Source organism: Oncorhynchus gorbuscha, linkage group LG03, assembly GCF_021184085.1.
Source record: "Oncorhynchus gorbuscha isolate QuinsamMale2020 ecotype Even-year linkage group LG03, OgorEven_v1.0, whole genome shotgun sequence".
Classification (NCBI taxonomy): domain Eukaryota; kingdom Metazoa; phylum Chordata; class Actinopteri; order Salmoniformes; family Salmonidae; genus Oncorhynchus; species Oncorhynchus gorbuscha.
The window spans coordinates 40,717,489-40,735,593 of NC_060175.1; the positions used below are offsets into that span (position 1 = coordinate 40,717,489).

Consider the following 18,105-nt stretch of genomic DNA (forward strand, 5'->3'; position numbering starts at 1 on the left):
CTCTTTAATTATTTGTTTTTCTTATCTCCTACTTTTTTAGTATTTTCTTAAAATTGCATTGTTGGTTAAGGGCTTGTAAGTCAGCATGTCAATGTAAGGTCTACACCTGTGGATTTTGATTTTGATTTGAACAATGGAAGTGCTAGGGCCTATGGCAGAATGCTTCAAAAAACATGCCCAAGTTCTCAAAATCACTTCAAACCAAATGTTATAGCAACCCAACTACCATTAACAAATGACATACATAGAATGTTGGAGGATATATAGGAATTCTGGTGTTTCCTGTAGGATAACTATTTTTCAGAGTGTGCATACCAATATGTGTACATTCAGAGGGTAGCTAGTTTCTGTATTACAGTTCTAGCAAGTATTTATACCACTGACATACTTTTATGCACTATTTTGACTGCAACTACGCTTATATGTCAGGTAATTTTTGTTTTTGAATTTTTGTACAATCTTAGCCGAGTACATGGGGTGCTATATTTTGGGAAATGATCTGTGTATCTGGTCAAAATCTCTAATACAGGTCCCTTCCACCCTCTGGTGGTATTGATAACTTGTAATTAAGTCATATTTATCAAATTATATACTATAATAGGCATAATTACTATATGCGGAATTAGATATTTTTGAGTCCAAATTGAAACAAAAACACTAAACCAGTATTTACTGTATATTTGTTGGGGGGGTTGATTTTAAAAAAAGTAATGAAATATTTAAATAATTGAATAAACCACCTTTGGGCTATGGTCAAAGCATGCCTCGGGGGTCGTTAAGACACTTTATGTTGCATGCCTCGGGGGTCGTTAAGACACTTTACACTTTATGTTGATGTTTCCTTTATTTTAGCAGTTACCTGTGGTTTTGCATGTGAATCTGGGAATAGATTGTTTTCCCCAAAAATATTTTGCAGTTGTCTAAATGTTATTTTCTATTACAATTCATTTAAATGTAAACAGCATGAGCCTAATGTTGCACACCATTGTTTTCTCTGGAATTTAGATTGGAATAAAACAATTTGTGTAGTAGGAAGAAGCGGAGCCCATTCTAACATGACTCCATTTTTCAGTTTCATCCTGATAGTTCCCAGCACCCATACACAAACTACAGATTACAGAGTCTTCTTTGACTGTGTAAAGTTGAAACAACTATATCAGTCAATAAAAAAAAGATCACAAAGTAAATAGGCCTTACCAAAATGCTTGATCAACTATTTGAAAATGAGGTTCAACTTTTCATGAAGTGTCCTGAAACCTGTGTCTTTTCATGGCAGGGAAATTCCACGATAACGTAATTGCGCTGACACTAACTTTTCTCTTAAAATGTAGTGCCAAAAACCCCCATTGATTTCATAGTTTAACAAACCATACAACTCTATACAGAAGGATTACTTTTAACATTTTACACTGAACATTTTCCAAAAACACATAAAAAGTTTGGTAGCAGAGTTTCTGTTTTTATATGTACACATTTTTCAAAAACTATGTCATATCTCCGAATTAAGATTCAGCTATGTCTGCAGAATGAATGGGGTGTCATTTATCACATGACACATTGACTGTTTTTGAACTACAGTAAGTGAAGTGGATTTACAACCGGTAACGGAATTGCGGCAATGGAATATCATCATTGGTCCCTGATTTGTAAAACACACAAATGCATAATTATGGATGTAAATGTCATGGTGATGTATCGTGAACAGGTACACAAATGTATAAATATGCACTGTGCTGTCCAGACTTGTGAATTCAACTGTGGTTTGTAACTACTATGATTTCCCATTGTTGCCAATTCAATTGAAGAAATTCCATTACCGATTTTTCTGAAATACCATTACCAATTAGGCCCACCCACTTGGGAGCCAGGCCCACCCACTGGGGAGCTGGCTCAGCTAATCAGAATACATTTTTCACCACCAAAGGGCTTTATTATCTCAGTTTCATCAGATTACTGATGGCTGGTCTCAGACGATTCTGCAGGTGAAGAAGCCGGATGTGGCTGGCGTTGCTACATGTGGTCTGCAGTTGTAAGGCCGGTTGGACCTACTGCCAAGTTCTCTAAAATTACGTGGGAGGTGGCTTATGGTAGAGAAATTAAGATTCAATTCTCTGGCAAAAGCTCTGGTGGACATTCCTGCAGTCAACATGCTTATTTCACGCTCCCTCAAAACTTCAGACATCTGTAGCATTGTGTTCTGTGACAAAACTGCACATGATCTTTTTATCTTTTCAAAGGAGAAATACTCACTTAAAGTGATGTAAACACATTTGAGCACAAAATCTGAGCGAAATAAGCTTTTTGTTCGTATGGAACATTTCTGGGATCTTTTATTTCAGCTCATGAAACATGGGACCAACACTTTACATGTTGCATTTAATTTTATTGATATTAGTTGGCAGGGTTCTTTACTTCAATATTATTGTGTTTTGATGTATTTATACTACATTTTATGAATTTTTCAGGTGGATGTTTTCTGAGGCTCCTTTTTCATCAGTCTTTGCTTATTCCTAATTGTTATGATGGAAAACATGCCTTAATGTCTAAACAATCTAGACTTGGCACTCAATTTGACATGCTCCTATGAACTTCACATGTTGGTGCTCATGGGTCCTTTTAGATGGAAATTACTAGTAATTACAGAGGTTGGTTAGTACACTTTATTAGTACTTACAACTATTATACCCTTTGTTGTTTGTGCATTTACACATTTGACATTGTATATAAAAAAACTCAAATCAGTTTCTAAATTGTAGCTAATTTTGTGAAGGAATATTATTTATGTTTTTTCTTCTTCAACATTTTCACTCTCCCTTTGTCTCTGTTCTCTGTTCCAGAGCTTATGTCCTCTGTGATGCCTCAGCCACAACAGAGGGAGGAAGGGGAGGAGGAAGATGAAGAGCAAGGGTTTGTCGACAGTGCTGATGAAGAGAAAGAGCCAGTGGATTGTAAAGACCCTGTCTCAGACTCTGTAAAAGCCAGTCAAAAATCAAACCAGTCATTTAAGGAGGCTATAAACCCACCACAGGACAACACATTAACACCCACTGCACACTCACAACAGCACCTCAATGCAATGCCCCCTGCTGGTCAGGAGGACGCTCCCTCCCAGGGTCAATACTCCACAGCCTCTCCAGGTGAAGTGTTCTTTCTATTACATCACATTGTGAGTGACTCTACTCCAATGGTCTCATAAGGTGCTGTCAGTTCATGAAGTGATTTCATAATAGCTTCTGACAAACAGGCATAAAGAGAGCCAGGTTAAACCTTGTGGTAATTGGATAAAGAGCAGTGTTTGTTTGTTATCAGTATAATATTGACTACCTGACTCAGTCATGCTGCCAAAAAAGCTCTGTTAATTACACTCCCAGCTAAAGCGGAAGATTTTAATCTACGGAAACTTCTGCTGGACAAAATGGAGTGACTAGTGCTTAATTAAACGGCTTCTCACAAAGCCTACATGTAGTACAGTAATCCTCTAAGTGGGTTGTGGAGCGTTCCTCTGCCCTGCTGGGGAATTCTGGGGTTGATGATGCTCTACAGTGAAAGCCTGTTACATAACTAGCGGCTGGTGGAGGAGTCGGTATCAAGCTGGGACTCAGCCCTGCAGGCAAATGAGAGGGTTTACATTGTCTCTATATAAATTAGATAATAGTTTGTGCAGGGATATCTTTCATAAAAGCTGCTGTACACATAGTGCCTATATACAGCTAATATTAAGATTCTGATGGGCTTTTCATAAAACAAGGTAAATTTAGATGAAACATTTGGAATTCATCTAAGTAGGTTTCAATATGAGCAAAACTAACTGTTCTTCCCATATGGTACACAATGCACAAGTTACAGTAAAAAGTTACATGACGTTAGCATTTCTTTAACATTATTTTCTTGGCTCTAATGTCCCCACAGATGTTCCAGTTAGCGACCCACGCAGGCGGTAAGAGACTCCCTGCTTTTTATATGCTATCACAGTATGTGGGAATCGGTATTACATCCTTAGTAACCGTGTGGTTTGGTCTTGGAAGAGGAAACATCTGTCTTCATTAGGTTATCAATATAGTTGCATAACACAAAATCAGATACAACTCTATTTTCATAGAGAAAGTTTGTGTCAAAGTTGAAAGGTTGGACTTCAAAGAAGGAATTCAAAGGAGACAGCCCATCTGTGACTGAATCAGTAGCCTAAACAAGTAGTCTATAGTCTGCAGGTTATTGCAGTTGTAACGATGTGCGCTGAGAGTCGGGAAGCAAGATCCTGACTGGCTGGAGTGAGTGTTTTAATAAAATAAACAGAACATAATGCAAAACAAGAACCTCGAACAAAGCACAGACATGAAACAGAAACAATAACGCCTGGGGAAGGAACCAAAGGGAGTGACATATATAGGGAAGGTAATCAGGGAAGTGATGGAGTCCAGGTGAGTCTGACGACGCTCAGGTGCACGTACAGATGGTGACAGGTTGCGCGCCATAACGAGCAGCCTGGTGACCTAAACGCTGGAGAGGGAGCACATGTCACAGCAGTTTGCAGTATGAAAGTTATATATGAGTTAGGGGCTTCATTAGAATGTACAATAGAAACATGTTATCCACCAGTGCACTGTATCACCCTCTTCATTTGTGATCCCCTACCTTGGCGGGGTCCACTGATCCTGGTTAGGTAACAGCATGATGGTGTGCTAGGAAGTGTGTTGGGAAACCTGTGCTGATAGGAGAGCCAGGGCTGGCCATTCCTGTGTGCTTTCCTGTGATAAGAAAGCAGGGGGTATCTGAGTGACTGTGATAAAGTATGTCTGTGTCTGTGTTTGAATAGGGTTGGATTGTGAGAGAAGGAACTGTTAAGTCTCTGCAGTTTCTCTTCGGGAGGATTTCTGCTGAGTACACTGTTCCACTGTGGGTCAACATTCTCCCTTTCCTAGTGGAGACATCAATAGATATTCCCGCCATCAAGGTGTAAGATGTGTGTCAGAGCATTTGCACTGTGTGTCTGTTTCAGCTAAGATTCAGATATACAGTGGGGCAAAAAAGTATTTAGTCAGCCACCAATTGTGAAAATTCTCCCACTTAAAAAGATGAGAGAGGCCTGTAATTTTCATCATAGGTTCACTTCAATTATGACAGACAAAATCAGAAAAACAATCCAGAAAATTACAGTGGAGGATTTTTTATGAATTTATTTGCAAATTATGGTGGAAAATAAGTATTTGGTCACCTACAAACAAGCAAGATTTCTGGCTCTCACTGACCTGTAACTTCTTCTTTAAGAGGCTCCTCTGTCCTCCACTCGTTACCTGTATTAATGGCACCTGTTTGAACTTGTTATCAGTGTAAAAGACACCTGTCCACAACCTCAAACAGTCACACTCCAAACTCCACTATGGCCAAGACCAAAGAGCAGTCAAAGGACACCAGAAACAAAATTGTAGACCTGTACCAGCCTGGGAAGACTGAATCTGCAATAGGTAAGCAGCTTGGTTTGAAGAAATCAACTGTGGGAGCAATTATTAGGAAATGGAAGACATACAAGACCACTGATAATCTCCCTCGATCTGGGGCTCCACGGAAGATCTCACCCCGTGGGGTCAAAATGATCACAATCACAAGAACGGTGAGCAAAAATCCCAGAACCACATGGGGGACCTAGTGAATGACCTGCAGAGAGCTGGGACCAAAGTAACAAAGCCTACCATCAGCAAGGGCATTGAAGATGAAACGTGGCTGGGTCTTTCAGCATGACAGTGATCCCAAACACACCGCCCGGGCAACGAAGGAGTGGCTTCGTAAGAAGAATTTCAAGGGCCTGGAGTGGCCTAGCCAGTCTCCAGATCTTTGAAGGGAGTTGAAAGTCTGTGTTGCCCAGCAACAGCCCCAAAACACCACTGCTCTAGAGGAGATCTGCATGGAGGAATGGGCCAAAATACCAGCAACAGTGTGTGAAAACCTTGTGAAGACTTACAGAAAACGTTTGACCTCTGTCATTGCCAACAAAGGGTATATAAGTATTGAGATAAACTTTTGTTATTGACCAAATATGAATTAAATTCATTAAAAATCCTACAATGTGATTTTCTGGATTTCTTTCTCATTTTGTCTGTCATAGTTGAAGTGTACCCTTGATGAAAATTACAGGCCTCTCTGTAACGGCGTTCTTCGTTTGTCAAAAGAGAGTCGGACCGAAATGCAGCATGGTGGTTACTCATGTCTTTAATAAAGAAAGCGATACATTAAATAACTAAAATACAAAACAGCAAACGGAACGTGAAACCTAATTACAGCCTATCTGGTGAAACTACACAGAGACAGGAACAATCACCCACGAAATACAAAGCGAAACCAGGCTACCTAAATACGGTTCCCAATCAGAGACAACGAGAATCACCTGACTCTGATTGAGAACCGCCTCAGGCAGCCAAGCCCATACAACACCCCTACTCTGCCGCAATCCCAATAATACAAAAAACCCAATGTCACACCCTGGTCGAAGTATTTTGTGTTTTTCTTCATGTATTTGGTCAGGCCAGGGTGTGACATGGGTTTTTGTATGTGGTGTGTAGCTTAGTGGGGTTGTAGCTTAGTGGGGTGTTCTAGGAAAATCTATGGCTGTCTGAAGTGGTTCTCAATCAGAGGCAGGTGGTTATCGTTGTCTCTGATTGGGAACCATATTTAGGCAGCCATATTCTTTGGTTGTATTGTGGGTGATTGTCCTGAGTGTCTTGATGTCCTTGTTAGATGTTAGTTGACACATGTAAAGGCTGTTTCGGGTTTCGTTTCGTTTATTGTTTTGTAGTGTTGTAGTGTTCGTGTTTAGTCGTGTTTTACGTTTGTTTAAATAAACATGGATCGAAATCGACACGCTGCAGTTTGGTCCGACTCTCCTTCACCATTAGAAAACCGTGACACCCAATACGAAATACAAAAACATAAACCCATGTCACACCGTGGCCTGACCAAATAATAAAGAAAACACAAAATACTAAGACCAAGGCGTGACAGAAACTCTCCCTAAGGTGTGGAATCCCGGACGCACCTCAAAACCATAGGGAGGGTCCGGGTGGGCGTCTGTCCATGGTGGCAGTTCCGGCTCGGGACGTGGACCCCACTCCATTAATGTCCTAGTTCCTCCCCTTCGCGTCCTGGGATAATCCACCTTCGCTGCCGACCATGGCCTTATAGTCCTCACCCAGAACCCCACAGAACTGAGGAGCAGCTCGTGACTGAGGGGCATCTCGGGACTGAGGGACAGCTCGGGACTGAGGGGCAGCTCTGGACTGAGGGGCAGCTCGGGACTGAGGGGAGCTCGGGACTGAGGCAGCTCGGGACTGAGGGGAAGCTCGGGACTGAGGGGCAGCCCAGAACTGAAGGGCAGCCCGGAACTGAGGGGAAGCCCAGTACTGAGAGAAAGCCCAGTACTGAGAGTAAGCCCAGTACTGAGAGGAAGCCCAGTACTGAGATGAAGCTCAGGTAGGTAGTAGGCTCCGGTAGATCCTGGCTAGCTGGCAGATCTGGAAGATTCAGGTTGACTAGCAGATCTGGAAGATTCTGGTCGACTGGCAGATCTGGTAGAATCTGGTTGACTGGCAGATCTAGAAGATTATGGCTGACTGGCAGATCTAGCTGCTCTATGCAGACTGGCAGATCTGGAAGAGACTGGTTGACTGGCAGATCTGGAAGAATCTGGTTGACTGGCAGATCTAGAAGATCATGGCTGACTGGCGGATCTAGAAGATCATGGCCGACTGGCGGATCTAGCTGCTCTATGCAGGCTGACAGCTCCTTGCAGACTGACAGCTCTTTGCAGACTGGCAGCTCTGGCTGCTTTATGCAGACTGACAGCTCTGGCTGCTTCATGCAGACTGACAGCTCTGACTGCTCCATGCAGACTGACAGCACCCTGCAGACTGACAGCTCCTTGCAGACTGACAGCTCCCTGCAGACTGGCAGCTCAGGCTGCTCCGAACAGGCAGGAGGCTCCGGCAGCGCTGTAGAGGAGGAAGGCTCTGATAGCGCTGAACAAGCGGGAGACTCCGACAGTGCAGGAGGGAAGGAAGGCTCTGGCTGTGCTGAACAGGCGGGAGACTCCGACAGCGCAGGAGGGAAGGAAGGCTCTGGCTGTGCTGAACAGGCGAGGCGCACAGAAGGCCTGGTGCGTGGTGCTGGAACTGGTGCTACAGGATCGAGGACACGCACAGGAAGCCTGGTGCGGGGAGCTGCTACCGGAGGACTGGTGTGTGGAGGTGGCTCTGGATAGACCGGACCGTGCAGGCGCACTGGAGCTCTTGAGCACCGAGCCTGCCCAAGCTTACCTGGCTCGATGCCCACTCTAGCCCGGCCAATACGAAGGGCTGGTATGTGCTGTACCTGGCTATGCACCCGCACTGGAAACACTGTGCGCTCCATAGCATAACACGGTGTCTGCCCGGTCTCTCTAGCCCACCGGTAAGCACAGGGAGTTTGCGCAGGTCTCCTACCTGGCATAGCCGTACTCCCATTAAACCCCCCCAATAATTTTTTTTGGGCTGCTTTTCAGGCTTCCAACTGCGTCGCCGTGCTGCCTCCTCATGCCAGCGCCTCTCCGCTTTATCCGCCTCTATTTCATCCTTGGGACGGCGATATTCTCCCGGCTGCGCCCAGGGTCCTTTTCCATCTAATTTCATCTCCCAAGACCAGAAGTCCTTATATCGCTGCTCCTCACAATTAACAGGGAGTGTAGGCTCAGGTCTGACTCCTGACAGCCACTCTCCCAATATAAATATTTGGGGGTTACTTTCGGTTTTCGCTCTGCGGCGCAGTGTCTTTCTTTTCGACTCCATTCGCCTATAGCCCTCTTCGCACTGCTCCAGCGAATCCCAGGCGCGCTCCTGCACTCTCTCTGGGTCGGCCGCCCACCTGTCTATTTCTTCCCACGTCGTATACTCCATGCCTTTGCTGTCCATAACATCCTCCTTTTTCTGCTCCAGCTGTCGCTGCCTGTTAACACGCCACCGAGTGTGGTGGGTGATTCTGTAACGGCATTCTTCGTTTGTCGAAAGAGAGTCTGACCGAAATGCAGCATAGTCGTTACTCATGTCTTTAATGAAGAGATTGCGATACATTAAATAACTTATACATATACAAAAACAACAAACAGAACGAAAACCTATTACAGCCTATCTGGTGAAACTACACAGAGACAGGAACAATCACCCAAGAAATACAAAGCGAAACCAGGCTACCTAAATACGGTTCCCAATCAGAGACAATGAGAATCACCTGACTCTGATTGAGAACCGCCTCAGGCAGCCAAGCCCATACTCAGCCGCAATCCCAATAATACAAAAACCCCAATACGAACCCATGTCACACCCTGGCCTGACCAAATAATAAAGAAAACACAAAATACTAAGACCAAGGCGTGACACTCTCATCTTTTTAAGTGGGAGAACTTGCACAATTGGTGGCTGACTAAATACTTTTTTGCCCCACCTGTATTTCAAATGGAATCAAATAAAAATGTATTCATCACACTCGTCGAAAACAACAGGTGTAAATGTTACAGTGAAATGCTTACTTACAAGCCCTTAACCAACTATGCAGTTTTCAAAAATACCCCAAAAAAGAACAAGAAATAAAAGTAACAAATAATTAAAGAGCAGCAGTAAACTAACAATAGCTAAGCTATATACAGGGGTACCGGTGCAGAGTCAATTTGCGGGGACACCGGTTAGTAGAGGTCATTGTGATAATATGTACATGTAGGTTGAGTTATTAAAGTGACTATGCATAGATAATAACAGAGAATAGCAGCAGTGTAAAAGGGGGCAATGCAACTAGTTTGTGTAGCCATTTGATTAGATGTTCAGGAGTCTTATGGGTTGGGGGTAGAAGCTGTTTAGAAGCCTTTTGGACCTAGACTTTGTACTCTGGTACCGCTTGCCGTGTGGTAGCAGAGAGAACAGTCTATGACTAGGGTGGCTGGAGTTTTTTTCCTCTGACACCGCCTTGTAAAGAGGTCCTGGATGGCAGGAAGCTTGGCCCCGCTGTAGTGCCTTTCGGTCAGAGGCCAAGCAGTTGCCATACCAGTCAGTGATGCAACAAGTCAGGATGCTCTCGATGGTGCAGAATCTTTTGAGAATCTGAGGACCCATGCCAAATCTTTTCAGTCTCCTGAAGGGGAATAGGTTTTGTCGTGTCCTCTTCCCGACTGTCTTGGTGTGCTTGGACCATGTTAGTTTGTTGGTGATGTGGACACCAAGGAACTTGAAGTTCTCAACCTGCTCCACCACAGCCCCATTGAGAGAATGGGGGCGTGCTCGGTGTTCCTTTTCCTGTAGTCCGCAATCATCTCCTTTGTGTTGATCACATTGAGGGAGAGGTGTTTGTCCTGGCACCACACGGCTAGGTCTCCGACTTCCTCCCTATAGGCTGTCTTGTCGTTGTCAGTGATCAGGCCTACCATTGTTGTGTCATCGGCAAACTTAATGATGGTGTTGGAGACATGCCTGGCCGTGCAGTCATGAGTGAACAGGGAGTACAGGAGGGGACTGAGCATGCAGCCTTGAGGGGCCCCCATGTTGAGGATCAGTGTGGTGGATGTGTTGTTACCTACCCTTACCACCTGGTGGTGTTCCGTCAGGAAGTCCATGATTCAGTTGCAAAAGGAGGTGGTAAGTCCCAGGGTCCTTAGCTTAGTGATGAGCTTTGAGGGCCCTCTGGTGTTGAATGCGTAGCTGTAGTCAATGAATAGCATTTTCACATAGGTGTTCCTTTTGTCCAGGTGGGAAAGGATAGTGTGAAGTGCAGTAGAGATTGCATCATCTGTGGATCTGTTTGGGCGGTATGCAAATTGGAGTGGGTCTAGGGTTTATGGGGTAATGGTGTTGATGTGAGCCATGACCAGCCTTTGAAAGCACTTCATGGCTACAGACGTGAGCGCTACGGGTCAGTAGTCATTTAGGCAGGTTACCTTAGTGTTCTTGGGCACAGGGACTATGGTGGTCTGCTTGAAACATGTTAGTATTACAGACACAGACAGGGAGAAGTTGAAAATATCAGTGAAGACACTTGCAAGTTGGTCATTTAGCTCGTCTGGTAGGCTTGTGTCACTGGGCAGCTCTCAGCTGTTTTTCCTTTTGTAGTCTGTAATAGTTTGCAAGCCCTACCACATCCGACGAGCATCGGAGCCGGTGTAGTGCGATTCGATCTTTGTCCTGTATTGATGCTTTGCCTGTTTGATGGTTAGTCGGAGGGCATAGCGGGATTTCTTAAAGCTTCCGAGTTAGAGTCTCGCTCCTTGAATGCAGCAGCTCCGCCCTTTAGCTCAGTGCAGATGTTTCCTGTAATCCATGGTTTCTGGTTGGGGTATATACATACGGTCACTGTGGGGGACGACATCATCGATGCACTTATTGATGAAGCCAGTGACTGATGTTGGGTACTCCTCAATGCCATCGGAAGAATCCCAGAACATATTCCAGTATGTGCTAGCAAAACAGTCCTGTAGCTTAGCATATGCTTATTCTGACCGAGTCACTGGTACTTCCTGCTTTAATTCTAGCTTGTAAGACGAAATCAGGAGGATAGAATTGTGGTCAGATTCGCCAAATGGAGGGCAAGCTTTTTACGCGACTCTGTGTGTAAAGTGGGTCTAGAGTTTTTTTCCGTCTGGTTGCACATTTAACAAATTTGGTAAAACTTGCATCACAAAGAATACTTTGTGATAGAAACATTGTTGCAGAACATGCAGAAAATGTCTACCTATCTACTTAGCCTCAACCCAGGAAAGCAGTGGTATTGTGTGTGTGTCTAGGTATGTGTGATTCTAGGACCTTTAACAGATACCTAAGTGAGACCCTTAAGATGAAAAGTCCAAGACAAAGGTCACCATGACAACTTGACACCTGACATTTATATGGCTCTGCCTTATGTTCATTTGCGCTCTAAGCTTAAAGGTAAACACATTTAACACCCCAGCGAAGCAACCCCACTTTACAACACTCCTTTTTCTTTAACAGAGTTCCCCTCTTCCTCTACTGAGTGGTAGATCTGCAAGCTGTTAAAGTAAACAATGTCACAGTAGACATACTGTATGCAGACCTGTGTACAATGCTTTATGACTGATCGGTGCACACAGCAGATGGAAGATGCAGTTGACATAATAGGTGGTGTGTGTTTAGGATAGACTCGATAGAGGGAGGGAATTGATAACAATGAAGCTACAGTACCAGTCAAAGTTTGTACACACCTACTCATTCAAGGGTTTTTCTTCATAGTGAATAATAGTGAAAACAACAACACTATGAAATAACACATGTGGAATCATGTAGTAAAAAAAAGTGTTAAACAAATCAAAATATATTTATATTTGAGATTCTTCAAAGTACCCAGCCTTTGCCTTGATGACAGCTTTGCACACTATTGGCATTCTCTCAACCAGCTTCATGAGGTAGACACCTGGAATGCATTTCAATTAACAAGTATGCCTTGTTAAAAGTGAATTTGTTAAATTTCTTTCCTTCTTAATGCGTTTGAGCCAAGGTAGGGTTGGTATACAGAAGATAGCCCTATTTGGTAAAAGACCAAGTCCTTATTAAGGCAAGAACATCTCAAATTAGCAAAGAGAATCACAGTCCATCCATCACTTTAAGACATGAAGGTCAGTCAATGCGGAATATTTCAAGAACTTTGAATGTTTCTTCAAGTGCAGTCGCAAAAACCATCAAGCGCTATGATGAAACTGGCTCTCATGAGGACCGCCACAGGAAAGGAAGACCCAGACTTACCTCTGCTGCAGAGGATGAGTTCATTAGACTGTTCAGAGGAGACTGTGTGAATCAGGCCTTCATGGTCGGATTGCTGCAAAGAAACCACTACTAAAGGACACCAAAAAAAGAAGAGACTTGCGTTGGCCAAATAACATGAACAGTGGACATTAGACCAGTGGAAATCTGTCCTTTGGTCTGATGAGTCCAAATTTGAGATTTTTGGTTCCAACTGCATAGGTGAACAGATTATCTCCACATGTGTAGTTCCCACCAGGAGGTGTTATGGTGTGTGGGTGCTTTGTTGGTGACAATGTCAGTTATTTATTTAAAATTCAAGGCGCAATTAACCAGCATGGCTTCCACAGCATTCTGCAGCAATACGCCATCCTATGGCTTAGTGGGACTATAATTTATTTTTCAACAGGACAATGACCCAACACACCTCCAGACTGTGTAAAGGCTATTTGACAAAGAAGAAGAGTGATGGAGTGCTGCATCAGATGACCTGGCCTCGAAAATCACCCGACCTCAACCCAATTGAGATGGTTTGGGATGAGTTGGACCACAGAGTGAAGGAAAAGCAGCCAATAAGTGCTCAGCATATGTGGGAACTCCTTCAAGACTGTTGGAAAAGCATTCCAGGTGAAGCTGGTTGAGGGAATGCTAAGAGTGTGCAAAGCTGTCATCAAGACAAAGTGTGGATACTTTGAAGAATCTAAAATCAAAAAAATATTTAGATTTTTTTGGTTACTTCATGATTCCATTTGTGTTATTTCGTAGTTTTGATGTCTTCACTATTGTTCTACGATGTAGAAAATAGTAAAAATAAAGAAAAAACATTGAATAGGTGTGTCCAAACTTTTGACTGGTCCTGTATATCTAGCCCATCATCAGCATGGTCAGCACTGTTCCCCAGAGAGACTGGAGGAAAGCCATATAAAGAATGTTCCCTGACAGTACTGTAGCTGGAGGGAGTTGAAACAGATCTCAGACAGTAAAGGCTTTGCATTCAGGCTGCTCAGTGCTCATGCTGTGCTTTGCCTCAGGCTATTCTATTTGCATTGAAAAACGTTCCCTGCCCTGCTCCTCTGTTCTCTCCTACAGGCCTATGACTCACAGGGACTTATATAGACAAGTGAAGGGCGTAGGCCTACGAAGATGAACCATAAAATATATACTCCTCCAACATTGAAATAATATTATTGTTCTCACAACATGTCTTGTTAAATCCCCCTTTGAAACCATAGTTATGGGAAATGCATGTGCGCTGCTTTCTAACTGATTCTGTCTGGTGTCTTTGCAGAGCCAATGAAAGTGAAGATTTGCAACTTTTATTTGAGAACATTACTAGGGAGGGGATTTTAAGTTTGAACATTACTCAAACAAGCATTAGCTAACACCTTTATCGTTGTCTTGCCAACTGGCCAACAGGCTGCTCGCAAGCTATTTGGCTGCAAAATATTTCCTTCTCAACTTATCTGCGTAGTTATGTAACTACTGCGGTCTATCAGGCATGTCTGGAACAGGGGAGAGGTACAATATCTTGCTGACTGATTGATTTACTGGCTGTTAGCATAGCCGACAGGGATGGTGGGAGGGATGCATCTAATGAGATTGGTTTCTCCTTCATCCCAGACCTAGCTGTATAATGTGGGAGGACTGCTGTAAATCTGACTGCTAGCTTGAAAACATAAGCAAGTGGTAGTTCTTTACAGAATACCGACAAGATCAGTATTATTAGGAGTTGTGTCAAAGGCAAAATTACAGGCCAGTTTTTATTTAAAGCTAATCATTATTGTGGTCAGGCTTTAGATATGGCAGGTGATCAAGGGGTTTAGTTTAGGGGCAACTTTCATAGCTCACAGTTAATATAACAAACTGGAGGTAAGGTCACATTATCATATTCATGGTCTCAAATGAGTTCACCTGGACCAGAGGACTCTCAACCCCTCACAACAGCGGTCAGCAGAATCATCACACCACAGTGAATAGGACTGACCAACCTAGCAGAATTGAGCTGCACGAGGAACATATGTGCTGTGCCAGGTTTAATGGGAGTGTTAGAATGCTGGGACGGCAGTGCTTGGCCCCCGGCTACTCCACCTCTCCTCCTCCTCATCCACACTGCACTAAATTTGTAATGAGCCACACAGCACCCAGCCTAGAGTGGTCATAACTGCTTTCACTACTCTGTCTGGTATGTTCCAGGGTCTCTGGCCCCGTTGAGCAGGTTGAGCCCAGTGCCGGAACACCCTCCGTGGGAGAGCAGGCCCAGGGAGGTTCTGGTCCTGGAGAGGCGTTACCTGTGGAGAAGCAGACTGACTGGGAGGACCATAGTTTGGAGATACCCAAGGAGAGCTCAAGTCTGAGGGAACACTCTGAAGGTACACAACAGCATAGTACAGAGATACATGAAACATGATATAGACAGACATGAGCAAGCTCACATCAATTACAGTATAGCCTTCATAACCTTCATCACAAGGCTTGTTGTTGGTAGCATAGCATATTTGTTGACATTGTTTTACAGTAAAAACTGTATTGGCCTGTAATCTGCTGTAACCTTCATGGAGGGCAACAGCTAATAGATAGTCTCTCCCTCCTATCATTTGATTTACACATAGACATGAATTAAATTAATTCAGGATGAGAATCAATAGTGGACTATTAGTCTATTTCCACCAAGGGAAATTGCTCTTGGATTTTGACTCAATGCTGACATTAGGCTTTTTGAAGGTGGTCCACTCAAAGACTGTATGGAGCCTGACTAATCCACACCTTTCTCCATTATTTCACCTTTCTTATTAGTTCTCTTTCACATATGTCCTTTACTGTTTTTGTCAATATTGTTTATAATGATCATTTTGGTGTTTTTTATCATGCATGGACAGTATGTCAAAATTGTAGTGGACCTCAATTTTCTGATTCGCTACTGTGTTATTATTGTGACATAATTGGCATGAGTGGTTGTGTTTTCAATGTCTTAAGTACTGGCGTTTTTATGGGATTAATGAACTATTTCCTGTTAATAGCCAACAACCAATAGCACTATCCCTCTAGGACTAAAAGACTCCTTAACAGCTTCTACCCCCAAGCCATAAGACTGCTGAACAATTAGTAAAATGGCCACCAGACACTCCCCTAAATCTTGGGTCTTAATCCCAAGACTACCCTAATTCTATGATTTAAAAAATTTGACTTTGAACACATTCATCAATGACGAACTGAAGAAAGCAATGTTATACTGTGCTAAAAAGTTATTCAGCAAACCAAGGTACAACCTGCCTGAGTTGTCACCTTCTGGGATTGCTGGGGGAGCTTGAAGAAACACACCCAGGCTGTTTGAAACATTGAGAGTTCCCAGAGGACTGAGTCAGTTACTTTCCAGATCTACAGATAGTCAGGTTGGTGGCCAATATACAGTTATTCCCTTTTCATTCAGTACACATTCTTCACAGAGAGTGTTGCTCAGTTAGTCACTATTGCAGTAGAATACCACTGTGTCTCTCTCTTGGATTGTGTCCCAGGTTATTTAGATCCTTAAAGCAATGTCGGCTAATCCATGTCAGAATCTACATCTCTCATCAGATTCATTGAATCCAGGGATTGTTTGGGGCTTATAAAGAACCGTTCCAGACAAATCACAATTTAAAAGCGAATCAATAAATCCCCTAAACTAAATTAGACTGAAACACTCTCAAAGCAGTTAATGACTAATTCAAACAAGGTGGATCATGGACTGTGGAGATAGATCTTTAATCCAGTAAAGTTACAAACAAAAAACACAACTTTCACTCGATCCAAACTGGAGACTACAAAGCAAACAGGGTGCCTCGATCATGACACCTGCTCACAATCTCCACAGCACAATCCCCACACTCTAATAAAACCTGTGGGAAGACTAAATGATTGATTAGGGGAATAGGAACTTCTTAGAAAGAGGGAAAGAACCTAATAAGGCTGTCCCAAGACAAGATAGGATAACACTTTGAAGAACACTTTTTAGTTGCAGGTAGAACCTTTTTGGTTCATGTATAATCCATTCTACAGACGGTTCTACATGGAATCAAAAAAGGGTTCTACCTTGAACTAAATAGAGTTCTCCTGTGGGGACAGCCGAAGAACTCTTTTGGAACCCATTTTTCTAAGAGTGCACTCCTAGCACACATAACAGCAACGCACAAGGCCTATCTCCCTTCTAAGTCACTGCTAATAAAATAATAGGTATTTGATGTTTGAGATGAATCAAAACTGATGCAAATACGATTGCATAAATATACATTTACAAAATATATGGTAACAGAAATGATGGCATAATCAAATGCATGTATGGGGGCAAAATGCAGTGTGCAATACTCTTGAAGTTTGGTTGCTTTGCCAGATTACCAGTGCGAGGCCCTCCTCTTGGCTCTATGGTTAGGGGTTGTGGATGTGAGTGGTCTTTACTGTCTTCCCCAGAAGATGTGACTGATGCTGAGGCTGAGGCTGATGCAGAGCCCCAGACAGGGATCCTAGAGGTGATCTATGATGACGTGCCCTGTGAGGGACCACTCTCTCCTTGACGAAGGTGAGTTCTGGGGTATGGGCCAGGGCTGAGGCCACTGTGTGCTTTTATTGTGCCTTGTCTGGTACTGCACCATCAGATCAATGGACATCAGGCTTTGGTTAAAAATGTATTTTCGTTCCTTTAAAAAAACTTGACTTGTGCTTGATTAAGCTTGAGGGTCTGCTGTCTAAAAATGCCCTGTCAGTATTTGTGCTGTGTTGATGTCAGCACATCTCTGACTGTGTGTGTGTGTGTGTGTCAGGGGACATGCTCTATGAGGACGTGCACAGAGAAGAAAGGCCACAGGGTGCAGGCAATGATTGGAGCTCCAGTGATTTTGAGAGCTACGAAGAGCAGTCTGATAGCGAGAGCAAGCTACCAACCCTCAGCAAGGTAAGAGAGATGGTATTCCATTTGTATATCTATGCCTGTCTGTTTGTCTGTCTCTCCGTCTGTCTGTTTGCTTTTGTTAGTTTTTGTCTTAAATGCACAAGACATGACTCAAAGAGAATATTTCACCCAATGTTACTGCTCCCCACGCATGCTTTTTTATTCATGTGAGAAACTGGTGGGGAAAATACAAAGAACATGAAACATGTATCCACCCTGTCCGTGTGGGTTGTATCTCGCTTTGTGGCCTGAGAATAAACAAGCTCCCTTGTCACTTGAAAGGCACCAATGCCGTGACACTGTCTAGGTGCTGTATGTTATAACAGTTATATATATAACATCTATGGTTATAACCATACAGTAGGTGACTGTAGCTTCTCTCTCCTCCACATGGGGGCAGTATTTACTCATTGACGTTGTGCACTATTC

The 18,105-nt window shown here is 43.3% G+C and overlaps 1 protein-coding gene across 3 annotated transcripts in view; it reads left to right on the forward strand.

The window, feature by feature from the left end:
• The window catches only part of LOC124031381 (rho guanine nucleotide exchange factor 10-like protein), a 188,179-nt gene that overhangs the window by 10,171 nt on the left and 159,903 nt on the right, over positions 1–18,105 (forward strand). For 2 of the 3 annotated variants that reach the window (XM_046342536.1, XM_046342538.1), the window contains exons 2-6: positions 2,838–3,137; positions 3,910–3,937; positions 14,949–15,124; positions 17,202–17,307; positions 17,549–17,679. In XM_046342536.1, the coding sequence (XP_046198492.1) occupies positions 17,265–17,307; positions 17,549–17,679 (174 nt within the window). In that variant the 5' untranslated portion in view covers positions 2,838–3,137; positions 3,910–3,937; positions 14,949–15,124; positions 17,202–17,264. Of the gene's footprint in view, positions 1–2,837; positions 3,138–3,909; positions 3,938–14,948; positions 15,125–17,198; positions 17,308–17,548; positions 17,680–18,105 lie in introns of all 3 variants that reach the window. The other variant, XM_046342537.1, reaches the window with a different exon arrangement.